Source organism: Xiphophorus hellerii, chromosome 14 (genome assembly GCF_003331165.1).
Source record: "Xiphophorus hellerii strain 12219 chromosome 14, Xiphophorus_hellerii-4.1, whole genome shotgun sequence".
Lineage (NCBI taxonomy): Eukaryota > Metazoa > Chordata > Actinopteri > Cyprinodontiformes > Poeciliidae > Xiphophorus > Xiphophorus hellerii.
Window position 1 is genome coordinate 6,857,596 of NC_045685.1, and position 27,152 is coordinate 6,884,747.

The 27,152-nt window shown below is 36.9% G+C and overlaps 3 protein-coding genes across 10 annotated transcripts; 1 reads left to right on the plus strand and 2 right to left on the minus strand.

Annotated features, from left to right (window-relative positions):
- Positions 1–4,975: 4,975 nt before the first annotated feature.
- LOC116732349 (macrophage mannose receptor 1-like) lies at positions 4,976–10,622 on the minus strand. Of its 6 annotated transcripts, none has more exons than XM_032582449.1 (8): positions 10,521–10,622; positions 9,941–10,013; positions 8,329–8,404; positions 7,614–7,687; positions 7,163–7,248; positions 6,655–7,035; positions 6,069–6,422; positions 4,976–5,723 (listed from the first exon to the last, which is right to left on the minus strand). In XM_032582449.1, the coding sequence occupies exons 5-8, from the start codon at positions 7,194–7,196 to the stop codon at positions 5,380–5,382; spliced, it is 1,113 nt and encodes a 370-aa protein (XP_032438340.1). In that variant the 5' UTR covers positions 7,197–7,248; positions 7,614–7,687; positions 8,329–8,404; positions 9,941–10,013; positions 10,521–10,622; the 3' UTR covers positions 4,976–5,379. The 6 variants fall into 6 exon arrangements, with proteins under 6 accessions (XP_032438340.1, XP_032438342.1, XP_032438338.1 ...); XM_032582451.1 differs by having other exon boundaries at positions 7,163–7,245; positions 8,329–8,417; XM_032582447.1 differs by having other exon boundaries at positions 8,329–8,417.
- Positions 10,623–11,622: 1,000 nt separating this feature from the next.
- Positions 11,623–14,205, minus strand: LOC116732353 (macrophage mannose receptor 1-like). Its single transcript, XM_032582459.1, has 5 exons — positions 14,135–14,205; positions 13,605–13,683; positions 13,037–13,417; positions 12,481–12,834; positions 11,623–12,170 (listed from the first exon to the last, which is right to left on the minus strand). The coding sequence occupies exons 2-5, from the start codon at positions 13,636–13,638 to the stop codon at positions 11,827–11,829; spliced, it is 1,113 nt and encodes a 370-aa protein (XP_032438350.1). The 5' UTR covers positions 13,639–13,683; positions 14,135–14,205; the 3' UTR covers positions 11,623–11,826.
- A 1,533-nt stretch (positions 14,206–15,738) lies between these two features.
- Positions 15,739–26,275, plus strand: LOC116732319 (Fc receptor-like protein 5). Of its 3 annotated transcripts, XM_032582406.1 has the most exons (17): positions 15,740–18,113; positions 18,205–18,240; positions 18,386–18,655; positions 20,345–20,608; positions 20,701–20,967; positions 21,052–21,321; positions 21,415–21,687; positions 22,671–22,943; positions 23,031–23,306; positions 23,385–23,732; positions 23,875–24,141; positions 24,377–24,619; positions 24,708–24,794; positions 24,946–24,961; positions 25,117–25,214; positions 25,651–25,701; positions 26,249–26,275. In XM_032582406.1, the coding sequence occupies exons 1-17, from the start codon at positions 18,074–18,076 to the stop codon at positions 26,254–26,256; spliced, it is 3,087 nt and encodes a 1,028-aa protein (XP_032438297.1). In that variant the 5' UTR covers positions 15,740–18,073; the 3' UTR covers positions 26,257–26,275. The 3 variants fall into 3 exon arrangements, with proteins under 3 accessions (XP_032438296.1, XP_032438297.1, XP_032438295.1); XM_032582405.1 differs by having other exon boundaries at positions 15,739–18,113; positions 18,205–18,655; XM_032582404.1 differs by lacking the exon at positions 15,740–18,113 and having other exon boundaries at positions 18,129–18,655.
- The last annotated feature ends 877 nt before the right edge of the window (positions 26,276–27,152 follow it).

Genomic DNA, 27,152 nt, shown 5'->3' on the forward strand with positions numbered 1-27,152 from the left:
CATTACCAGAGAAAGGTAATTTAACATTTCTACCTTTGGAGCCCAGAGACGGGTCGACTGACCTGAAGGATTTTAGCTAGCATCCTATAAGCAGGTGTGAACAGGCGCTTTGGTTGGGCCCTGGCCTATGTAAATAAGGCCAGGGTCAAAGGACCCTGGACTCAGGGCCTTTTGACCCTCTTTCGGGACTTCAGGGGGGAGATCACTCAAAATAATGAGATAGTATCTCATTATAATGAGATATTTTTTATTATTATTTTTTTTTACAGAGTGGCGGAAACGGGCTTCCATACCAAGACAATGTTGAATATGCCCGATTTTAGATCTGACATATTCAACACACCACCACGTAACACAGCGCTCACTGCAGGACGTTGGAAGATTGTCGTAAAGGAAAAATCGGGGCAAAAACAAAAAAAACAACAAAAGGCTTTAGCGGGAACAGCAAGATGAAGAAGCATTATCTGACGGCCCCCTCACCCCGCCCCCCCAGGCCGCAGCAAAATTGCCAAGTCTTGACCGGTCCGTGGTAATAAAAGGACCACTGTTGGGGACCATTGATATAGAGGATTAGATAGCATCAGCTGGAATAAATAATTAGCTAAAATGTAAATCAGAGGAAGAAATAAATAAATGAGTAGCTTCAGTGTCTCAGATCTTCTAAAATGATTTTACTTGAGTTTTAAAAAAATAAGATTAAACTAACTTGCTGTTTCCTACTTTTACTTTATGGGGTTGACTTTAAAAATAAATTAAACTATCTTCATTTTTATGTTTCTAACTGTAGGAAGTGATAACTTTTATGATTCAGTGAGATCCTCTGCAGACCCTGGAAATGGTAACGTTTACCTGCTCAAACAGTTTGATATTAAATATGATGCTGATTTCTGACTTTGCTTCCTAGTGAATGAAATTAAAACCTTGATGTTTCAGACGCAGATGACGCCCAAAATGTCACCTACTCTCTGATTGAATTTAAAAACTTTGGACACAGGAGTGAGTTCCTCTACTACATGCATTACGCAGGATAAGAAATCTGCTCAGAGCTTCACACTTATAAATCTGAGTTTGGTTTTTTTATGTCATAATCTCATCCTGAACCAGAAGAGGGCGCTGTTTACTCTGAGGTTAACAGAACCTGTCCAGGTACAGTGTGTTTGTACTGAAATCTCTCCTCAGGTCAGATATTTCTGAACAATATTAAAGTTTAGTTACAGTTTTCCTTTTCCCCACAGAACATTTTCACACGCCTCTGCTGTAGATCTTGAACTAAATTGAAACTTTTTGCGATAATACGAGAATGAAGCATACATGTTGTCTGTAAACTGGTTCAAACCAGTATTTTCTCAAACGTTGAATTAACATGTTCATTGGTACAAATAGAGACAGAATCTCCAACAGCATTTGGGGTTAAACTCACATTTGCACCATGTTTGGTTTACATAAATCCTCTCTTCTTCCTTCACAGTGGAGCCGAGTCCTGCAGCAGCCGACGTTGTTTATTCTGAAAAGTAAGAAGAAATCTGCATGAAGATACAACCATGTAGGCCTCAGCTTTTATTACAAAAACATAAAAAAGATACCAAAACTGTAATCTTACCTACTGAAATTAGAAACATATATCAGTTTTGCAACAATCTGATCAACTATTTTTCCCATCATGTTCCATAGTTTTTTGAAATTGCCCAATATTCTTAAAATAGTTGGAAGTATTTTTTGTTTTTTTACTTTTACTGTTTGTCTTAATAGGTGCACTCTGCACATAAATTTAAAATTTATTCATTTTACACATTTGTAATTCACCCTGCGTCTACTTTTTACATAGATACTGTTCGGGTCAATTTGACCCGGCAGTCAAGTTGAAGTGCAAAAAAAAGATTTAAAAAAATGTCCAATTCTATATGTTTTTTGCAACTATGAACCATATTTCACAACACACACACGCACACCCACCCCGACACACACACACACACACACACCCCCCCCACACACGCCAACACACACCCCAACACACACACAAGCCTGTACGTGTGACACACAAGCCCTCTTTCTCACTATTCTCTTTACTTCACTAGGAAACTGCGAGAAAGCAGGTGTTCACACAACTTTTGACGGGAATCTTTTCTGTTCCCGTGGACAAACTCCACCCACACTGAGTGGACAATCAGCAGATGTGGAGGAAAACATAAATACTCTCTGCTTGACTCATTTATCTTGATTTTAATCAGCGGGTCAGTTTGACCCTGAACAGTATGTGTGTCTCAAATTCAATTATAAAGATCACCCATTGAAAAAACTAATCAAAATGTAATATCAAACAATTTACAAAAGATCAATTTAAAGGAAATTACTGTTTTATTGTTTGTAGGGTTTTTTTATATTTTTTATCAAATTTTACACAAATTAAATTTTTTATGTCCAAATGAGTAGATGAGCAGGTTGTCGTCGTTGATCCTTAATTTCTGAGAAATATAAAAACATCATTGCACAAATATTGATTGAAATGGTTAGCACTGGAATTAATAATCAGATACAAAAATGTTTTGGAGGAACTTTTGGATTTCTGGCACTATTGCATGATCAAACACTCCCCGGGTCAAATTGACCCACGAACATTTTTGCTGCACCTCAGAAACGAACATAACAGGAGGGTTAATTCAGCAATAGCAGATCTGTAATGTATTGTGCTGCTAAACTGATTATGATTGATAAACAAGCGACAGTTTTTTTAAATGAGTAACCATCATGTCAGTCTTAAGGCGTTAGCTTGTAAAAACTTGAGGAGGTCAAACAAGTTTAGACACTCTTGGGTATAAAACATCCACATCACGCAGACAAGTCATGTGACTTCACCAGACAAAAACTCTGACACCATTTGTCTCCATCTGTGCCGGCATCTTCTACTCATCTGTCCAATAAGGACGAAGGGTTAATAAAGCACTGCTAAACTTTAGCTTTAATAACATAAAGCTACATAATTTTTAAAGTTTAATTTATGTCAGATCATGATTTCTAGGTTAATGTCAAGTTGTCATAACAAAGACATTTTGAATAAAGTCCACTTTGCATTAAAAGTGTCACGATTTACCGAATGACACTTTATGGCAACAGTCATAAATATTCACGAAGACTCACTCAAGTTCATGACAGGTGTTATGTCACGTCTGATTCACAACCCGTCAAATAAAGTGTTACCAGCTTTTCTAAACAAAGAAAATCCAAATTCCCCCTGCCAGCAGGAACTAGTGGTTCAGTCCAATCAGCCTGCTGAGCCCTGGGCATCATTTTTTGTCTGGCAACTCCAAGGCAGCTAAGAACCGGCAAGAAACAATAAGAGTTAAGTCTTAAAACAAAATTAACTTTAAGTTGGTATAAATACATATATTAACTAAATGTGCGCGCTAACAAATAGAACAAATGTTTCCAAATCAACTAATAAATGTTTTTTATTGAAGCTAAAGTGTTATTATGTCTGTATAAAAAAATAAATTGTGCATTACAAGAGTAACCGACTTTGGAGTGTGGCCGTGGGTCCGGCCATCACAGTGAAGCTACTTGCTTTAGGTTATGTATCCTGGATCTGGTGTGAACTTTCTGTTCAGCACTGATGTCAGTATTTGAATATTAAAATACTAAAGATTTTTATCCGTCACAAAATCCAGGGACTTGTTTAGCTGAGATGAAATCAAACCACTTTTAAAAATATTTTCAGGATGCAGTGATATGCCTGGCAAGCATTTGAAGAAAGGAAGAAAAAAAAAAAACATCATTGGGATTTTAATTTTTTCAGTTTAATGCAAATATTTTCAACCATGAGGATTAGTGAATAAACTAAACCGCCTCAGATTAGGTCATCCCATTATTTCCCCCTAGTGGGAGAATATTTAATGACTAAAACCTTAAGAAGTAGGATACACAGCTTCAATTTCTCAATTTAGAATTTTTGTTTTCTACGTATTTATGTGCCTTCATGTTGTGAGTCACATCCGTCACTTTGTACAGCAGCCCTGCTTCCTGACTGGAAGTTAAACGTTAATCTGCAATGGTAAAGTAGCTGAAGATGTGGAGCTTTAGTACAGTTTCAATTATTATTATATTAATTTGTATGTTATCAGTTAATTGTACAGATAAAAACTAACTAGCACAAAAGTTGTAAACTAAAACCAGATTTTTTTAGGTGAGCTTTGACTTGTCACATGACTATTTAATATAAGTCGTATGTATTTTTTATATGACCTGTTGATTAATTTGTTTGAAGGGTTTAGATGCAATGACGCATTCTGCTTCTTTTTGAATAAGGGTGGAATTTTTGTAATACTTTACTGACATAATGTAATTTTTTTAAGGTACTTTATAATTTGTCCAGGGTTATCAAAAACCATCCAGGACCTAAAACATGGAAACCCAAGTTTAATAACTGCTTAGACGTATTTATACACGGCACCTTTTCTACTTCATTTACTTAGGACAGATGAAATTAAACTTCTCAGTATCCCTTTTTTATTCTCCACTGATGTTTTCCTCCCGTCTCCATGGCTACGGACGTGTCACAGTCGTCCGTCTGTCCAGGTGAGGCCCAGTTCTTATAGCTGACCACCTCGTCACTGACCCAGAACCAGAAATCCAGAGTGCAGACCCATCCGGACATAATCAGTCGATTTTCTCCTGGATCCGTCTCTGATCATCCATGTTGGTGAAGAGTTGAAGTGATTCTGCTGTTTATTGGAATAAGAGTTATACTCAGGAGTTATATGAGAAAACAACTGTGGTCTGTACTGACCTGACGTTCCAACTGCTTAGTTGGAAATAAACAGATAAAACAATGTATGCCACTTACTGACGTATAGAAATGATTCTGAAATGTTTTTTTTTTTTATTCACTGTGATTCAGACGAAGGAGAAGGGGAGGGAAGGATGGTGATCATAAGATTTTTTACCAGGGCTTTTAGTTTGGGACCAAGAACCAAGCTTATTGTAGTCATACACTCGATTATTTATTTATTTAGGTAAAGCAATACAAAGATGCATAAAATCAGAAAGAAATGTCTGGAAAACAGCATCCATGACAACCTCTGGAGGCACAAGATCAAATATTAGCAACAATAAGAGAGAAACACATCATCTTAGTTTTTCAAAACATCAGTATTGTAAAAGCTTTTGGTCCAGCTGTGATTCAGGCAAGAGTTTTTAAAGAATACACCATGTATGATGCAATAGCTTTTACTTTGAAATAGCTTCTGTGATTTGAATATAAAAAGCAACCATATTTTTCTTACTGTAGTGGTTTAAAGAGACAGTCTGCATCTAATCAACGTTATCTCGTCTTTGGCCTCATCGTTCCTTTGGTCTGCTGTGGCCCTAATGCCACGACGTAGAGCTTTAAACCTTAGAACAAATGAAGTTCAGTTCCTCTGTGTCGTTTCTTTGGAACCATCTATGTTCTCCTCCAGCCTGCATGGCTCCAGACGTGTTACAGTTGTTCATCCATCCTGCTGAGGTCGAGTTCTGATAGCTGATCTCCTTACAGACCCAGAACCAGATGTTCTTGAAGCAGTTGAAGCGCAGACCCAACCAGACAAAAGGAGTCGATGCGAACTGGGCTTTCTGCTGAACTGATATCTGTTGATCCATGTTGGTGATGGTGACCAGGTCATCATAATGATCTCTGCAGTAGGTCAAGGCGTCTTTCCAGGTTTTATTTTCTTTGATCAGGATCACTTTATCTGTCAGAGAAGATCACAGGACAATCAAAATAATTCACACTTTAGGTTTTAGGTTTAAGCATGGAGAAACAAAAATATATTTGATGGACATTTTTGAAATTTCAACTGTTTTTGAGAAATATAAAAATGAAAGAAAAAAATCATTATATGTTCAAACTCAGTATTTTTTCAAAACATAAAAATATATATAAATATATACATACTATAGATAAGTATAATAACTATAATATGTTAAAACATGTTAACTATTAAACCTATTTAAATGTATATATATATATATATTTTTTTTTTCCACACAACACTAGTCATTATTTTATTGTGGGAATATTTATTAGAACATCTCACCATCATAACAGATGAAAGGTTTTCTTTCAGCACAGGTCTCATTCCACCATCTGCCTCCATCACCAAACACAGTCATGGCACATTGACCACTGTATTCTACCTGATAGTCAAACCCTTTTGTCCAGTTTCTGAAAGAGAAGCTGCTTCCATCTGACCACCTCCATTTCTCTCTGAACAGACCAATTAAAATGTATGTATTATCTCCCACAGAGCTGGTTTCTTTCTTCACTTCTTCATCCTGTAGTTGCTTCGTTCCACTGATCAGGTCTGTGTGTTTCTCTCTGCAGTAACTCTGAGCTTCTGTCCAAGATTTCATTTCTTGAATCAAGTGATATTTCTTGGATGAATTTCTGTCTGTGATTAAAAAAGTGTGAGGATCAGCTGAAATAAGTATTTTCTTCCCAGAATACAACCGTATGTCTGATATTGCAACAAAAATACCACGTTCAAGTACCCAAATCTCATAGTTAAGTATTTTCTAATAATATGTTGGTTATTCTTAGTTGTACTTTGTTTTATTCCTGATGAAAAATTTCCATCCAAAATACTGGATTTAAATTCAACCTTAAAACTCAAATGTTCTCACCATCATAGCAGAGAAAATATCGAGGATCATGACAGGACACGTCTCCCCACTTCAGGCTCTTCCATATGATTCCACAGTTCTGCCACCCAGTTGCATCATTTGGTTCTCCTCGGTTCCAGTTTATCTCACTTTCATTGAACTCCAGTCCAGGCAGAGACCAGTGCCACTTTCTGGTACCATCTGTTTGATAATACAGACCAATCCAGGCTCCACTCTGATCTCTAGGTAAAATGTTGATGAGTCTCTTCATGTCCTTCATGTTAGTCACTGTGGCCAGGTCAGTGTGTTTCTCTCTGCAGTACTGCTGAGCTTCAGTCCAGGTCTTATTCTCATTAATGTAGTGAAACTCATACAGCTGACAAACAATCACACAATAATGACCTAAAACAGAAAAAAAATTCTCAGTGGATTTATTCACAGCAGAATTATAAAGCACAGTATGTCTATTACACTACTGACTTTATGATAATTTTATTCAAATAAACATAGTTTATGCAGAGACACTCACCCATCCAAATGAGCAGCAGCAGAGTCCACTGCATGTTTGATGTTAGTTGTTGTGTCTGATGTCGTTTTCCCACAAATTTGTCTCTGCTGGAGAAAATGTGTGTAAAATATAACAACATAAATTCTAGCAACGACAAATCTTTTTGTAGCTGTGTGAAGATAAATCCTACTAAAATAGACAGCACTCTTCATACAAATGTCATTGAATATTTACAATAATTATATTGTATTAATACTGAGGATTTTTACAAATGTGCCGTTCAGGAAAACACAGAGAGCAGCTGCTTCCCACCATGACATGTAAAACAAACACATTTTAATAACTATAAATCCTACTTCACAGTTTACACAACTGCGTCTGAATTCACCATCACCTCATTAAATCACACTTTTGTGAAATGGATACTTTCATAAAATAAATGTCTAAGTTTGAGTTGAGGATAAAAACTTACATCTGTGGTTCTGCTTCTGCTGCCTTGGCGTCTCAATGGACCTTCTGTTCTGCTGTAACTTTTCTGAGGCTGGACTGTTTTTAGGGAGGAATTTGAATATTCAAATATGAAAAAAAACATCCTCAGATATTTAGGTCGGTGATTTAAAAAATCTGTATTGACAGATTTAAGGAAAAGTCACTATGTTTTACATTCATGCATATTTACAGTCAGTAAAACATTCACTGTATGGGTTGACATACAGTAGGTTATGTGAAGGTAATCCAGGCCATAAACATGCTGGTAAAATCTAAAAATCAAAATCTAACAATAATTAATCCATTTGTATCTACGTTTGTAGAAAAATAAGATTAAAAAAAATAACTGTGTACTTTATTCAATTTTTTTTTGAAGCTTTATAAGAATTTACTCAAAATTGTAAAGCCTTAGGGAAAAACAGAAGGCAGTTATTTTCTTCTAAAATTTATGAAACAACCACAAACATGTTAAGAACCTTGAATCCATCTTTAAAAAAAAAGAAGTTATTTCACCATTAAAACCTAATAACACATAGCCTGCTTCTGCTAGAATAAAGAGCATGGACAACTCTGTAATACACACATAATGACTTGTACCGAAATTTAAAGAAAGGAGAAGCCATAAAAACACAACCTGTACACAAACCGACACACATCAGATAAAACAAACATTAAAAATCCGACAGAGAAAAACTCACATTTAGTTAAGTTGTCTTGTGTTGAAATAAAGATGCTGGTGTTCTGTTGCAGGCAGATCTGTTTGCTGCGTTCGGTCTGACGGATAACCCTCAGCATGGAGAGAACATTTAAATATTCAAGTATGAAACTAAATAAAGCAACAGATGTCTAAGTCAACTAGATGTAGCGTTAAAATGTGTCAGTATTGATGGATGTAGGGATAAGTCTCTGCGTTTTACATCTATATCTTTTAACAGTAAACACTGAACTATTACAAATGTTCAGACTTTGCTTTGCCATCATCCTGGAGTTTTCTTTGTGTCCAGAAAACTCTGAGTTGTTGGATTAATGAAAAGCAGAGTGAGAGAGGTGTTATTCTGATTGACTTTATACGTCAGATGAAACATTTTTAGAACACTGAAAATCTTCATGTTGTCTATTTTATCCGTTTAACCAGTCAATTATTGGCATTTTCCCAAAATACCAACCCAGTTATGAATAACTCCAGTCCAGTTAAATATCCTGTCTGAAGAAAATGTTTCTTGTCCATTTTTTTGTGCTTGGACTCAATGTTTGTTTTTTTTTTGTTGTTTTTTTTGTTGACCGAATCAAAACTAGTGTATTTCACAAAACTGCAATGGAAACACTGTTTTCCCATCGCACGAGTCACGTGATCAACAAGCGAACATTACTGCTGGTGGAAATGACGAATGAGACGACAGGATGTGTTAGGCTGATGGGATTGCGTTTCTTATTTGATGGAAACGCAGCGATTGCGTCTTTTTGACATTAGCGGGAAATCATTTGTAATGGAAACGCAGATACTGAGACGCGCTCTGAACTGTCATTTTCTTTTCTGGTCAATACACTAAAGCACTTCACCATACCATAGGACCAGAATAGTCCTATCTGAAAAATCTGAATGACTTTTAGGCATGATTAGACGCCATATCAGATCACCGCTAGAATCTATTTGAGGAGTGGGAAAGAAATGATCACCTTCTCTCAGGTCTTATGTCTTATTCTGTTCTTCATCTCTCTGCAGCCATTTGCATGTCATGATAATAAAAAATTATATTTTCTCATGTAAACATTTCAGAGTAGCTGTCATAAAAAAATAAATAAAAAAACACAAAACAAAACTATCAGCTTCCAGAATATGAAAACCTGTAAAATATTTGCTTTGGTTCTCCTTGATGTTTTGTGATGTTATCTCTTCTTCTGTTCTTCGTGTCTCTGCAGCCATTTGCATGTTATTATAATAAAAACCGATCCTATGCTCACACACACTGTTTGCTAGTCTATTCATAAAGCTAAACTCAGCACAGTGGCTGCCTGTTTTTACTTCCTCATGGAAACTTTTCAGAGCAGCTGTCATAAAAGTCAACACATTTGCATCCTGGATCCATTTCTCTAAAGATGCTTCCTTCATAGTTGCTCATGGCGACACAAACATCCTGCTCTTCCTAAATGAAAACTCTGCTGTCAACAATCTTAATCACTGAGGAGCGAAACGTCTTCAAGAAGCAAAGCATGCTGGGTTACTCGAAGCTGATCATACGAATAGTAGCAAAGAAAACATAGCCAAATTTTTTTGATCTATTTTTTAAATATATTTTAAATTAAACTCACCTTCTGAGTTATGTTTTAGTTTTCTCACACGTCCTTTTGTTCTGAGTGGTGACCTCTAGTGACGATGGCAAAACTGTGTTTTGAAGGGTGAAAAAAGAAGATAGCTTAGCTCTTCCTTTGAAAAAGTCCAGGATGACAATCATGCTGCTATTTTTAGTGTGAAAAACTGACTCTGTGGTTGCAGAGAGAGAGAAAAGTCAGAGGATGAAAAACAGAATTTGAATTGTGTCATTTGTTTTCCACAAAAGCAATAGGTAAACTGTATGTAATATCTGAAGAGTCATGTTATATGAATGTGTTTTCATGAGAGCAGATGAGGAAAACACAGAGAGCAGCTGCTTCCCGCCATGACATGTAAAACAAACACACATTTTAATAACTATAAATCCTACTTCACAGTTTACACAACTGCGTCTGAATTCACCATCACCTCATTAAATCACACTTTTGTTAAGAGATATAACATTACATAACATTAATATCAAGAGCAACACAAACATCTGTTTCAAAAAAATAAACACATGGATACACACCAATAATAAAATAAATGTCTAAGTTTGAGTTGAGGATAAAAACTTACATCTGCGGTTCTGCTTCTGCTGCCTTGGCGTCTCAATGGACCTTCTGTTCTGCTGTAACTTTTCTAAGGCTGGACTGTTTTTGGGAGGAAGTTGAATATTCAAATATTTAAAAAAGGGAGATATTTAGGTTGCCATATTTGCAGTTTAATAACATATGTCTGTATTGATAGATTTTTAAGGAAAAGTCTCTGTGTTTTATACTGATGCAGTTCTACATCGACTAAAACCACAGAACATATTTCTTTTCTTTTTATGTTTTAACCTAAAAAGACATCTCATTTACGTTTTATTCCAAGCTCCTCCTTCTTTTTTTTCATTTATTTTTTTTTATACAGGTGAAGCTGCTTCCTTTGGATTATTTTTCCTGGTTCTCATGTACGCCTTCTATTCAGCACCAATGTCAGTATTTGAATATTAAATTACTCCACCCAAACATCTGCACCTGTCACGAAACTCAGTCAGTCGGAGGCTTTTTTTTTTTTTATTTGTCATGACATGAGAAGACTTTTAAAAACATTATGAGGATCCACAACATTTAAACTCCATGAACTAAAATCGATTTGGTTTTCAGAAGCTTTAGTTTCTTAACAAAAAGATAAATAAAATATATACATATAGATATTTTTTATTTTGTTTTAAGCAAGATATTAAAAAGATAAAATAGGTTAGGCTAAAGGAAAACTTAATAAATAAACTCATGTATTTAACAGAGTACAGTTCATTCTGGGACCCTTAGATGCACAAACGTTTCTTGGTTAAAGAGTTTCTTTTCATTATGAAATACAGGCATAAAAATTACAGACCAGATATTTTTGTTTCAGATATTTTTCTCTGCATACTTGAATTTTGACTAACAGACTCTTTTCTCAAGCTAATAAGAGAAATGTGGTTAAGAGAGTTACCTGCTTCTCAGATATTCTTCAATCTTTCAGAGATCTGACTTCAGATGTTTTTAATGAATCGATATTTTAAATTTATGTGAAGCTTCTGGAACGACTTAAAAGTTGGGATGAATGTGAATAAATGCAGAAGAACTGATGTACCAAAAGCAAATTACTCAGCCTGAGTCTTATTAAAATGAAAAGAACACAAAGATGTTCATTTCTTTTTTGGTCTTTTATGGTTTATTTTACATCTTTATTGACATACGCTGATACATTTGTGTCTTTTGATTATGTAGATACTCAACATGCATATAAAAGGTTTTAATTAACATTAAATGTTGTCTTCAATCAAAAAAAAAAGATTTAAGCCCTGGAAGTTGAGATCTAAAGACACTTGGCTAAAACCAACTACTGCTGACCTTTACTTAGAACAGATGAAATTAAACTTCTCAGTATCATTTCTTTTAAACCACTGATGTTTTCCTCCCGTCTCCATGGCTCCAGATATGTCACAGTCATCCATCGGTTCACCTTTGGCCCAGTTCTGATATCTGACCATCTTGTCACTGACCCAGAACCACAAATCCAGAGTGCAGGCGTAGTGCAGACCCATCCAGACAAAAGGAGTAGATGCAAACTGGGCTTCCTGCTGAACTGATATCTGTGTATCCATGTTGGTGATGGTGACCAGGTCATCATGATGATCTCTGCAGTAGGTCAAGGCGTCCTCCCAGGTTTTATTTTCTTTGATCAGGATCACTTCATCTGTCAGAAGTTCAGAAACAGACAAAATAATTCATACTTTATGTCTTAGGACATTATTTATAAACAAGAACAATGAAATATAGCATGAAAAAACTAAAATATATCTGTGATTTGGGAGAACATTGTGAAGTTTCAAGTGTCTTGTACGTTCATGATTTAAGGTAAACATATTCATATTTTCAAGTTACTTCAATATTTTTTTCTGAACACAAATATAAAACTGCGTATGGATAGAGGAACAGATTCGACAGTTTTTTTGTCACACAGTATTAATTATTTTATTGTGGGAATATTTATTAGAACATCTCACCATCATAACAGATGAAAGGTTTTTTCTCATTACAGGTCTCATGCCACCATCTGCCTCCATCATTAAACACAGTCATGGCACATCGACCACTGTATTCTGACTGATAGTCAAACCCTTTTGTCCAGTTTCTGAAAGAGAAGTTGCTTCCATCTGACCACCTCCATTTCTCTCTGAACAGACCAATTAAAATGTATGTATTATTTCCCACAGAGCTGGTTTCATTCTTCACTTCTTCATCCTGTAGTTGCTTCGTTCCACTGATCAGGTCTGTGTGTTTCTCTCTGCAGTAACTCTGAGCTTCTGTCCAAGTTTTCTTTTCTTGAATCAAGTGATATTTCTTGGATGAATTTCTGTCTGTGATTAAAAAAGTGTGAGGATCAGTCTATCTAAATAATTTCATAACAGAATAAAATCTTCAGAGGTTACAAGGAGTAACCGAATCACATACAGTTAATTATTTTGTTGTCTAAGTTGTCTAACTTTCTCTTACTTTTGATAATTATTTTAATTTCAAAATGCAGGATTAAAATGCAGCCGGAAACTCAAATGTTCTCACCATCATAGCAGAGAAAATATCGAGGCTCATTACAGGACAGGTCTCCCCACTTCAGGCTCTGCCATATGATTCCACAGTTCTGCCACCCAGTTGCATCATTTGGTTCATTTGTGTTCCAGTTTGTCTCACTTTCATTGAACTCCAGTCCAGGAACAGACCAGTGCCACTTTCTGGTACCATCTGTTTGATAATACAGACCAATCCAGGCTCCCCTCTGATCTCCAGCTGAGATGTTGATGAGTCTCTTCATGTCCTTCATGTTAGTCACTGTGGCCAGGTCAGTGTGTTTCTCTCTGCAGTACTGCTGAGCTTCAGTCCAGTTTTTATTCTCATTAATGTAGTGAAACTCATACAGCTGACAAACAATCACACAATATTGACCTAAAACAGATGAAAATACTCAGTGGATTTATTCACAAGACACTTTAAAAATGCTGTAAAGCAATTATACCTCAAAGACTTTATTGGGATTGTATTCATTATTTTATCATCTAAAGTCTTTTTGGTGCAAATTCAACATAGTATATTTTAATAAAAATGCCAACATAATTCATGCAGAGCCACTTACCCGTCCAAATCAGCAGAAGCAGAGTCCACTGCATATTTGCTGTGTCAGATGGAAATGTTTTATTTTGACTGATTTGTTTCTGTTGGGAAAAAAAACATCCATGTAAAATCAAAAAACAAAATCTAACAATAAAAAAATCTTTTTGTAGCTAAGTGTGAAAATAAATAATATAAAAGTCTGCACTTCATCAAACGTTCTGGAAGATTTATGAGAATTAGTCTTTCTTTTGTACATTTACTGAGGATTTTATATGTCTGGGGAAACAGAGGTCAGTTGTTTTCTACAAAAATCTAAAAAAAAAAAAACAACCACAAATGTTATGAAGCACTGAAAATCCGTCTTAAAAATTTCATTTTAATTCACCATCGCATTATTAAAACATACTTCTGTTAGCATAAAGAACATGGACAACTCAGTATTACAAATATTAGAACTCGTATCAACGATTAAAGAAAGGAGAAGCCATTAATATGGATCCTTCTACCTACACACAAACAGACACACATCTGATAACAGACTGAAAAACTTACAGTCAGTTAGGTTCTCTTGCGTTGCAGTAAGTTAAGACGTTCTTGTTCTGTTGCAGACAGATCTGTTTGCTCCGTTCCGTCTGACAGGTAACCCTCAGTGCGGGGAGAAAATTTGAATATTCAAACATGCAAAAATATAAACATCACATGTCTAAGCTACGTAGATGTAGCGTTAAAATGGGTCAGTATTGATAGATTTAAGGATAAGTCTCTTTGTTTAACATAATTTATTCACTCAATCATTGTCATTTTTTCCCCCAAAACACCAAACTGGTTATGAAGAACTACAGTCCAGCTACATAAACTCTCTGAAGAAAAATGTTTTTGTTCATGTAATCAGTTTCTAGTTCACCATGCAGAGTTCCTTCTGCACTTGAACAATAAAGCTGACATCTATAGTCTGTACTATATTTTCTTGGTTGTATCGAAATCAGTGTTTTCCACAAAAACTGCAATGGAAACACTGTTTTCACATTTCGCCAGTCACTTGATCAGCAAGCGTATTTTTATACATAAATATATAACTAAATGTCTCTGATAATGTAATGTGTTGTGATGTGACGTCTTTCTCTGGTCTTTATGTCCATTTGCATTTTACAGTAATAAAAACTGATGTTTCCGCCTGGAAACTTTTCAGAGAGTAGCTGTCATAAAAAAACACCCACACACACACGCACACACACACACTTGAAACTTGTGTATTTTTACCTTTCAAGCTCACAAAGTCAAGCATAGCAAGTAATCAATGAATCAATTGATTTCTTTAAATCAATTGATTTCTTTAAATCAATTGTAAACGTCATTTATCATCTTCTCTAATGTTTTGTGATGTTATCTCTTGTTCTGTTCTTGGTGTCTCTGCAGCCATTTGCATGTTATCATAATAAAAACAGATCCTGTCCTCATTCTGTTTGCTTGTCTCCTCATAAAGCTAAACTCAGCACAGTGGCTGCCTGTTTTTACTTCCCCCTGGAAACTTTTCAGAGCAGCTGTCATAAAAACCAACACAAAGCAGAGCCTGTGAAGAGTCTCCATTTGCACCCTGGATCCATTTCTCTAAAGATGCTTCCTTCATAGTTGCTCATAGCGACACAAACATCCTGCTCTTCCTAAATGAAAACTCTGCTGTCAACAATCTTAATCACCTGAGGAGAGAAAAGTGTTCAAGAAGCTAAAGGATGCTGGGTCACTCGAAGCTGATCATACGGTTGGCAGAACCGTATGATCAGCTGTTTTTTATATATATAATTTATTTTAAATTAAACTCAACTTTTGAGTCATTTTCAACAGACCCAGGATGACGTCACCCGACACACCTTGTCACACACGCAGCACGTGTTAGGCAGATGCATTCAGTTAAACGTGTAAATGAAAACATCATTTTGACAAAGAACAATTAAACTTCTCTTTTCAGCGTGAAAAACTGACTTTGTGCTTCGGTGGGAAACAGAAGTCAAAGTCATTTTTTACGTCAATAAGAAACAGAGCAGCTCATTATAACCACATGTGAACTGACTTTTCTTGCTTCACATGGAAACAAAGTGTCATTTGTTTTTCACTTTATGTAAACTGCATGTCGTCTTTGAACATTCATGTTAAAGATTCAGATTCAGTCAACTTTAGCTTCTTTCTTTTTTTATTATTCAGGTTCTCAGCCAGAAGCTTCTCTCACAGCGAGCCCCCACGGAGAGAAACTTTTCTCTCTGCAAGATGTACAGTTAGAGTGTCGGGGATCCTGTGCCGCGTGGAGAGTGAGGAAGTTTGAAACAACTGGATATTCCACGTATTTATCGGACTGCTCCAGCTGGGGGGCCATGACTGGGTCCTCATGTCGCTTTAACAGCCGTTGGCCCCAGAACGCTGTTTTCTGGCGTGAGTCTGGATCAGGAGAGTTCAGCAACGCCGTCAACCTCACGTCACACGGTGAGTTATTAAACATGTTTCTCCACGCATTTCAATAAAACTTAACATCATGCAGATTTGTTTTAGACTATATATTGTGATATTGTGAGAGTTGTGTGTTGGACTACGCCTTTCTGGTGTTTGTAATTTATCATATTTTAAGCTCTTGTTGTTTTTGAAGATTTTAGTGATGCTATTTTTGTTGCTTAACACATTATAGCACGTGTTTTTGTTGTTTTGTTGTTTTTTTTGCTCTGAAAAATAATATTTCTTTGTTCAATAGAGCCTGAGTCAGTCCTAACAGTGTCTCCATCATGGCTGAGTCCTGGGGCTTCAGTAACTCTAAGCTGTAATGTTGGACCTCCATCTGCGGAATGGAGGTTCTACTGGTACCAAGCTGCTCCTGATTGATCTCACACATAAAATATAAAACAGAACCTGAGGAACAATAAGACAAAAAGCAACAGAAATTCTGCACAGTTAACTTTTTCCGTGCAAAACTCGTGAATCTCTGACATACAGTAAAACATTTTTCTTTGCCTGCACACTTCAGAAAGACAAATCGACCTACTTACAGTAGAACTTGCCCTTCATGACAGAACCAAAGTCCCTGATCCTGCCTGACCATCAACCCTCTTGGATGTACTCGTTATTTTACTCATAGCTTTACCTTTGACATCTGAGGCAATGTTTGTGGCTGCCTTTTTCAAGTGAGGCCTAGCGATAGCAAATCCTGCCTTAACTAATGGCGAGACAAAACCGAATCATTTTGAAAATATAGAACCTTTTCTGCGCCCACACATCACAGGCGCTCCATAAAAACCAGGCAGAGTACCTCCTACCTGGTTCTGATGATAGTGTACAAAACGGTGGGGGTCGTCTCTCGGATTTATCAGAACCATATTTGTCACAAATTTATGCAATTCTTCCTCCTCTGATGCTTCTCACACACTTTGATTTGAATTTTTTTATTTATTTTTTTTGTATGAATCAAGCAGCAATTTTTTTCACTCTTGATTTAAAAAATAAGTAAGTGAATAAGTTGCATAGAAATGTTTGAAGCAGCAGGTGCTAAAACGTCCAAAATCTTACTTTACATGTCCTCGATTCTCTGAATTTAAACCCATAAATTAAAGTTGTTTTTAAAAGTTTGCCTTATTTTCTTATTCAGACTCTATTAATTTGAAACATTTCTCTCTGTTTTGGGGTTTATTTACTCCACGAAACATTCAAATTTCCAATATTTTTGTCATAACAAAAAAAAAGGGAGGTGATTAGATGATATCTGAAGAAGTTGTGATGAATGCTCATTAAATCAAAGTTTGATCTGGAATCAAAGTGAAGTTGCATTAATAAAATACGGATGGCTCATTTGTGTCCATGCATGAACGTGTCTGTACGAGTGATTGTGTTTGGAGTAGGTGTTCTACTTTTTTTGTTTTTTTTACTTTTGAGTCATAGCTTTTCAAAATCACTACAAACAAACATAGCAGGTGTTTGAGCTTTATTTTACCGATACGTTAACAGAAGTAGTGACTAAAAGGTTGAATGAAGTTTTTCTATTCTGTCTGGTCGTCAGTTGCTCATGCATCAAGGAAGCGCATGTCCTAAAAGGATTTTTGTCCTTTTCTTTAAAGTAGCACATTCTTACCGGTGCAGGTGCAATTCTTGCATAACAAAAGCAAGACATTTAAATTTTTACTTGATCTGCAGACCCAGAAGGGAATGGAGAACAGTATTCATACTCTCTGACGCAGCTGATAACACTTAGTGCAACTTTAGACGCCATCAGTGAGCCGGTAAGTGTTAGAAGATGGTTGCATGAGATAAGGGGACATTTTTTTCTATTCATGTGGTAACACAACTTCGTGTGGTCTACTTCTACTTCTGTTAAAGAACAGAAGTAGAGGGAGGGTTGGACTGTGAACCTAAACGAAGATATGCACTGTCACAGTTCCCCATCTTGTATTCTCATGAGTTCGGCTCGTCCTTCTCCACTCATGCTCATACAGAAAAAGTCAGATCTTGTAGGCTAGGATGGGGAAAACCTCACTCTCTTGGGTCTCGACTTTACTTTGTGAGTACACTTTTGTGTGTGTGTGTGTGTATCAAATGTATAATATGTCTCAGTAAGTTACCATGTTTAACGTCTAAAATCTGCTTATTAGTGCTGAATACAGTCTTCAATTTTGGACATGCACAAGGTGACGTAACATCTTCTTTCTCTGTTATTGTGGATCTTCACACTAATGTTACTCTCAGACCTTTTTCAATTGAATATGTGTTGGAATAGCATAAGAAGCCATGCATTCATTGTTTACATCTTATGTTTTTTGTTGTTTAATCTAGATGTTAATTTGACCCTTGAACCCAGTTCATCCCCTTTATTTCATGGGGAGTCCGTTACCTTCACATGCAACATGACAGGAGGATACGACTCTAACTGGCTCTACAAATTCCACCGAAACGGTCAACACATTGTCGCCAAGTCCGATGTTTCAAACTCCCTTCAACTCCACCTAGTGACCGACCTGAGCGGGCGTTACCAGTGCTCCGCTTATCGTAAGGACTCACCAGGGATCAACAAGCAGAGTAACAACATCACACTTTCTGTGGCAGGTATGCTCACGTTACTGTCTTTGCAGCAGAGGTTTGGCATCTGAAATACAGTTTGGATAGAGAGTGCAGTTTGGTCGGTCTTGCTTGACGTTTCCTTAACCTGGGAAGTCTGCATACTTTTTATCTGTAAATTTCATGACGGAAATGTTGAAATTATGAAGGAACCAATCGTACGTTGGACCCAACATTCATTTGAGCAAGATGACGTCAGTGTGGAGGATGGGAGAGAACATGTGAACTCTCCCATCTTATATGCATTTTTCCTTGAATGGTAATGTTGACTCAAGACCTTCGTTTAGAGGCGGGTCTGGGGGTGGAGCATATGCTGTCATGTTCCAGCACTCATGGATAGCATCAGCTTTTCTGCTGCTGTTGAACTGACCACACTGACGGCACTTTGGGTATTTGCAGACCGAGTTGTGCTACTAGGTTTTTTACAGAAGTGCCAAAAAAAGCAGAAATGGTCAAGCTTTGAAGCTTGAGCACCTAATGAGTACACTGCGTGCTATTTGCACACATCTTGTGCAATAACATTTGCTTTTATATAGTTAACATGAATTAATTCAATATCAAATTGTTTCGTAACTCCACTAAATAACCTCTGCAACTTCTTAGAATGCTGTTAGAGGAAGAGAAGAGTGTTTGAGATAAAACTGATTTAAACTATTGTGAACATCTCTTTCCTATTTGATCCCACCTGAATGTTTGTTAAAATCTGGAGCTTAACACAAAAAAAGGGAACTTTGACTCTTTGACAGTCACAAAATACTACTAAGGTGATATGAAGCCAACTTCCTGCCTGACCGGAACGCGTCATTGTTGGGTTATTTCTATTAAGCTATTCTCAACTCTAGGGTTTCCATGTAAACATAAATCATTCTAAGATGTATTAAAAATATAAGTAAACATGCTCTGAGACAGAAATGTACTTTTTGTGAGTAGCCCAGTAGGCGGTGCCTATCCTGCTTACCAACATTATTGGCTAAATGCCAGAATGGGAGAATTTCTTATATTCATATTTAAAAATGTATTTATCCTAACACTAATATGCCTTGCCATGATTGTCACAGTTTTTGTACATTTCAGCTAAACGGAGGTCCAACTTTATATTTGGATAAACCTTTACAAATGTTGTTTTTCTCCAGTGGTTTTGGGGAACTGACAGGGCAACGAGACATTCCCATCACTTCTCCGATGTCTGACCGTGACATCCGCCGTGCTCTTCCTCAGTGTCAAACTAGGACTGCAGGAGGGTTAAGGCACATCTCAAACATATTTTACTTTCGCGATGTCACAGACCAATCCAAAGAAACCTTTAAACTGTCAGAAATGAGAGAGAATAGAGGAAAGAGGAGTGGACTGAAGTCCCTCCTGAGATTCCTGGAAACTTGGTAACAAATTGCCTGACTTATCTGACCTATCTATTTGGCAAAGGTTTTACCACCTGTTGTTCACATGTTGAGGATCAACTACGTATTTTTCTGTAAAATGCTTATTCATTCACAAAGTCTGACTTTTATGTAATGTTTTTTTATTATATATTTTATTTTATTATCTGGAGCAACACCTTCTGTGTAACCAAGTACAAATAATGATTTAAGTATGCAGTCTAACCATTGTCTTTTGATGCTGTTATTTTTATATATCTATAGTAATAATGTAAATCAAAACTGTTTTTAAATATATCAGCCAACAGGCCTACAGCTACTGTGACTGCAGACAAGAAAACCATTTCAGAGGGCAGACAAACTGAACTTACCTGCTCAGTTAAAGACTCTGCTGGATGGAAGTATGACTGGTTCATGCACAGCTTCTCTGAAGCCCAGATTGAGAACAACGCTGTCAAAAACACCATCAACATCCACAGTGGAGGCATCTACTGGTGCAGAGGAAGAAGAGGAAGCCCAGCTTTCTTCACTGAGCCCAGTGAAAAGTTCGTCATTGAGAAAAGCCGTGAGTTTCACAACATGAAGGGGTGAACATGGGCTGAAGTGTTTTGTTTGACATTCGCAGCTTAATTTTTTCTGTACTCAAACCATAATCAGTGTCCAACCAGGCAACTGTTGCTTTGCAACATAGCTGGAGCCAGATATACAGTGGTGAGGCAATATCCATGAGGTGTGAGATTAAGGGAGGAGGAAGCTCTATGCGGGAATACGAGTGGAGAACAACAACCTCAAAGCCACCATCAAGAGAGAGTACGGTTCATATTAGAGCCTCTGCTTCCGCCACTAGTAACTTCTGGTGTAGGGGGAGAGCAGATCCATTTTCCTCAACTGAGTGGAGCCAAGAATACCATCTGAGAGTATCAGGTAAGTATTTATGTTTGGTTTTTGGTGTTTTATGTTAATTCTTTCAGCAAATGATGCTTTATTGTCACCACAAATTAATCACAGATAAACCAAGGCCCGTGGTGAGGGCCGATAAAAGACTCATACCAGTAGGGGGCAACGTAACACTCACCTGCTCTGTGGACTATCCGACTGAGTGGAAATACTACTGGTTCAGACACACTGGCAACTTTTCTGACGTTAAGACCATTGAAGAAGGAAAATCAGAAAATGCCATCAGTGTCTCTCAGGGAGGAGTGTACTACTGTCAGGGAGGAAGAGGAAACCCAGTCTTCTTCACTGAAGAAAGTCATCGGATCACCATTGAGAAAAGAGGTAGCTATGGTAACTTTCAGGGCTGTTAGGAGGATCCATGACTAGTCTTTAGAGATGAACCACTTTTTCTTCACCTTTATTGTGTTTTAACAGTTTCCAATATGGCTGCTGTTTCTCTGGAGCCTGACTTGCCCGCGATCTACTCTGGAGAGACGATCACCGTTAGATGTGAGATTTCTGGAAGTCAAAGCAATGAATGGGTTTATGAATGGAGCAAGCCAATATCGGATACATTACCAATGAATGAGTACCGAATTGTTACTGCATCCGAGTCCAGCAGTGGGAACTACAGGTGTTTGGGGCGACGCAAGCAGGATCTGTATTCATCGACAGAGTGGAGCAACGTCAGGACAGTCACAGTTTCTGGTGGGAATAAAGTTCATCTTGATCCAGATTGCATTATTTTCATTATAGTGTAATATTCTGTCTCCCAACCAAGTAAAATATAGACATTTCTGGTATCATCTGTACTTACTATTGTAAAAAAAAAAGACATTAATAATAAACAGACCTCGAAATTTTATTTTGCTGCAACGCAAGAACACAATTCAACCTTTTAATTGTAGTATTAATGTTCTTTCATCGTAGTGTTATCAAAACTTTTGCTTCTCTGAAGCTTTTTGGTGAGTGACTGCAAATGAGACGATGGTCTTCTTAAACCTGTCCAACTAAACCAGACACATCCTGGTGAGAAAGATGACCTGGAATCCAATTCTCCCGTCTTTCCTTGTGGAAATAACCAAACCATTGCTGAAGCCTTCTATTGATTAGGTCTTTGTGGAAATGTGCCTTGATGAACATGGTTGCATTGTTGATTTTTTTCCAGAACACACTTTAGAAATTGCCATGAACATGAGAAATACCTTTGTGGATTGCTCATCTCACAAACAAGGACCTTTTTGTTAAGTATGGTGGCAGAACCGATCTACTTTGGAGATGTTTTTCTGCATAAATGAAAGGAGGAATTTCTAAATATTTGTCTACTGTCAAGTAGACAAATATTTAGAAATTCCTCCTGAAAATTTGCTTCAGAGTGCTCTACATTTCAGACCAACGGAAGACCTTATAGGTTTTTTTAAATCAAAAATTGAGGAAACAAATATCAGCTTAGACCACTGTTTGGAGTGGTGTAGCAAGATCATTTCCTTAAATACAGAGTGAATGTCAGTTTTGTTACTACAACACTTAATTAGCCTATGAGTTTAAATATTGAGTTTGAAAGCTTAAAAAAACATTTATTTCAATTCCATTAAGAAACTGCTGTTTAATTTGTAGCTGTAGTGTTTTTTAGTGTTTTTTTTTAGCTTGTTTTTTTAATTATTATTATTTTTTTCTTATTATTTCAACAGAGCAAAGACCGAAGGCTGAAATTATTGCTGACAGAAACTTTTCAACAGGGGGCACTGTGACGCTGACCTGTTCTGTTCCACCGTCATCGTCACCATCTAGTTGGACTTACCACTGGTACAGAGATGAGATCGCCTCTAAACCTCTGGAGCTGAAATCTGCTGCAAATGGAGAACTCGTTGCGTCACAGAATGGATTGTATTTCTGCAGAGGAGGAAGAGGAAGCCCAGTTTACTACACAGAGTCCAGTCATTCAGTTACTGTTGACATACCTGGTAAGAGTTTCAAAGAGTCGGTACATCGATTTTTGAGGTTCGTGCAGAAAAATATTCTAATCTATTTTCTTCCTTAATTTGGAAAAGCTACAGACAGAACGAGACCTGTTGTGACTCAGCAGTCAAACTGGCCTACGGTGTACTACGGTGAGAAGGTCACTCTGAGATGTGAGATCCAGGGACAACCTCAAGATTGGGTTTTTGAATGGATATCATCCTGTGGGGCTGTACCATCGACCCAAAATGAAACGCTTTGTTTAAGTTATTCATGTAATGGGCACTACTGGTGTAGAGGCAGGAGGAAGAGTGATCCACAGGATGTCACTTGGTGGAGTGCTCCCTTACAAAGCACATACGTTTCATGTAAGTTAAGTAACTTTGTTATGTTAGACTAGATCACTCTTTTAAATTCTTATGTTACTGAGAAACTTTCTTCAACAGTTGCACCAAAGTCAGTCCTGACTGTGTCTCCATCATGGCTGAGTCCTGGAGCCTCAGTGACTCTGAGCTGTGAGGTTAAAGATTCATCTGCAGGATGGAGGTTCTACTGGTATAAAGCTGTTCCTGATTTATTACATGTATTCATGATCTTAGCACGCAGACGTAGGAGCCTTTACTTTTCTAGTGGATACAACTTTGAACACCTTCCTGGCACCATCAAAGGGACTGTAGAGAACTCTTACATCATTCATGGACAGAAACACACAGCAGGATATTTTTGTAGAGCTGGAAGAGGAAACCCAGAGTATTTCACTGAATACAGTGAAATACAGTTTGTCTGGTCTGCAGGTCAGTCTTGCTTCTTTCTATCTACATGTCCTATATTCACTCAGTTTAGGGAACGCTCACTCCAAGTAAAACATGTTTTAAAAATATGTAAAGTAAGTGTTGCATGCTACAGTCACATTTTTGAATTAATTTTGTTTCCCAGATCCTCATCCAGCAGCTTCTCTCTCAGTGAGTCCTGACAGAGAGCAACACTTCACCTCTGAGTCTGTGACTCTGAACTGTGGAGGAAACTCTACTAAGTGGAGAGTGATGACTCCTAGAAGAATTAATCTCTTGTATTCAGACATCTATTTCGAGGAAGTAAATGGATTCACAACCAGAATGAGAGCTCACTCGCCCTCTACTGCAGTGTACTGGTGTGAGTCTGAATCAGGGGAGTTCAGCAATGCAGTTAACGTCACAACACATGGTTTGTTTTCCTTATTTCTTGTTTTGATTTCATATTCATTTTAATATTACCTCACTTGTTAATAGTCCTAACTTCGAAGGGATTTAATTGAGTAATAGAAGAAATTTGCAGCTTGAAGTTTGTTTTTAGATAATTAAAACATAGATGACACTGTAAATTATAAATCATTCGATATTCATAATAGCTTATAGTACAATGCTATATCAGTCTTGCATAAAGGTCTGCTGTTTTGCAGGTGGTGATTTAATCCTGGTGAGTCCTGTACATCCTGTTAATGAGGGAGATTCTGTCACTCTTGGATGCAAACTGAGGAGCGAGAACTTCACATCCACTGTGGGATTCTTCAAAAATGATAAACTTATCCAAAACGCAGTCAGAGGAGAGCTGAGTATCCCCGCCGTGTCGGCTTCAGACGAAGGTTTCTACAGGTGTGGACATTCAGGAGAGGTGTCTCCACAGAGCTGGGTGGCAGTTAAATGTGAGTTACTTTTCCATGCTTGTTAACTCTTTTTTTCCCCTTTATACTATCTAAAAAATACATATTATTTTTATTCTTTACTTGACAGCATTAAGTCCTTCTCTTCCTGTGTCACTCATTGTTGGACTAGTTGTTGGTTCCCTGCTGACTGTCCTCCTCGTCACACTGCTGTTGGGTTCGTACTTTTAAAAACTCAGAAACTGGAATGTTTTCTGCCTGTTCTTGAGTTTAACACAGTCTTTATTTTACTTGTTCTGTATGAAGTTATTTATTTTTTTATCCACAATTTTCTTATGTAGTATATTAACTTTTGGTTTTTTCTGCAGTGACTTTACGCAACAGGTAAGCGCAAATCGTTCTTTTTTTTTTTTGTTGCTTTTTACTACAGAGCAATGCTGCAACGATCTTTAAATTTGACAACTGCATAAGCAAAATGACTGTTTTCCTAAAATAAATGTGTAAAATATATATTGTTTCTAATCTATTTCCTATGTTAGGCTTTCTCAGTGTCACAGAACTAATCAGACCTCAGGCACAGCTCCTACTAATAAACAGGATGAAACCCCAAACCAAATATACTCGTCTCTCCTCCAAGGTCAGTCATCTCGAAAGTTTTAATAATTATTTTCATTAAGCCTGATGGTAGCGATCCACTGCTGCTTTCACTACTCCCCCTCACACACACACATATAAATATAATGTTTTTATATATTCACAAAAGCTTTTCATTGGCATCCATTCGTTCGTACAGCCTAACCCTAAACTCAGTTCCGAACTGAACCTCTAACCCTAAAACCAGTATCTGTTATGCGGTCTGTGCTTTCAGCCCCATAATTAGCAGGGGGTCCTCACAATGTAGTGCTTATTGGAAAAATGGGCCTTACAATGTGAAAAATGCTAAAAAACACATAAATGTATATGTATATATATGCATAGCACATGTATACAACATAATAATCCTGCTGAAACCGTTTGCAGAGGTGAAATTAGAGAGATTGTGGTTTGTCACTGTCTTCATTTCCGCCCTGTAGGTGATTCTGCCATTTATGAGTCAGTCAGAAGTCCTGGAAATCCAGTCAACGGTAGAGTATAAACCGATTCATAAAGGATGACTGTGTATATGTAAAAAAAAAAGTTAAAATCATTTTTGCTCCTTTCAGATCAAGGAGTGAACGAGGACAAGAAAGTCAAACTTTTCTTGTCCTCACCTTTCATTTTGAGCATTTCGCTCAAAATGAAAGGTGAGTTCACTAGATTTGGGATGTTAGAACAAGAGCTGACTAAAAAAATTATAAGTTCTTTATTATTATTAATAATAATAATAATAATAATAGCAATAGGAAATGATGTGGAAAAGGAATCTGACTCCACTGACATGAATTCAGACTTAGCTTAGTGAAGTTTTCCTGTATATTTTTAGCAAATATTCTGGTGGAGTTTATAGGATTCTGTTGTACTATTTTAGCCTTCAGGTCACTTTGGCCCTTTGTCATTCTGTACACATTTTCTCTCCATATCTCAGTTGCACACTTGCAAATGAACCATCAGGTTTACGACAGCATAGCATTCAAATTTTATTCTTAACCCTACCACACTTTATATCATTTATTGTTTCTTTATTTGTTTCAGATCCATAAAGTCTGTCACCTCAAGGAAGAAAAAAAGAGTTTTCCTAATTACAGTGTTAATTAAAATCATTGTGATTTTGTTTTACTGTTACAGCACACCGATGAACCAGCTGCACAAACTCATGCGTTTTCAGTCAACTATTACATATTCAGGAATGTTATGCTTATCTTGATAGTGCCGGATTATTATAATTTCAAAATGCCACTTTAGAAAAATGGAGCATCTGAACGTATTTTAAGTATGAGCTTTTACGCTAGGTATTATTTGATTCTTTTTATTGTGTTTTCCATTTATATTTCAATAGCATGTTATGAAAATAGTCCATGTAGTTTTCAGTTGTACACTGTTTTGTTTGGGCGTCTTTAGTATCTGCTCCAGCTGGAGATCTGTGGTGTAAATACATGTACTGTCTGCTTAACTATTCATTGTAACAAAAAAAATAGTATTATCCTAATGTATAATAAAGTTAAAATGTTTTTTTTTTTCATAAAGCTCCTGGGTTGTTTTCAAAACGTTCACATCCGACACCTTTCAAAAGTACAAGACATTAAAGGTTCTGTGCATTAACACAGATCAGTGAAATCAGGTGATCTGTATTTTTGCACAATATTTCAAATAGAAAGAATAACAAATCAGCAAATGGTAAAATGTTTTAGGTACATGACCAACAGCTGTTTAAATCTAAAACAATTTCTATGTTTAGTATTATTGCTTTTACTCATTTATTTTGAATTCTTAGAAAACATTAAATTGATCTGCAGCATTACTTTCCATTCAATGAAGCCACGGACGCTCTCCGTCTGCCTTCATGTCATCCATCACCTCTTCTGAGACACAATTCTGATTACTGGCTGGAAGTTTTAGTGCAGCACCAACCAGATGAAGGGATTGTGAGCCTTCGTTC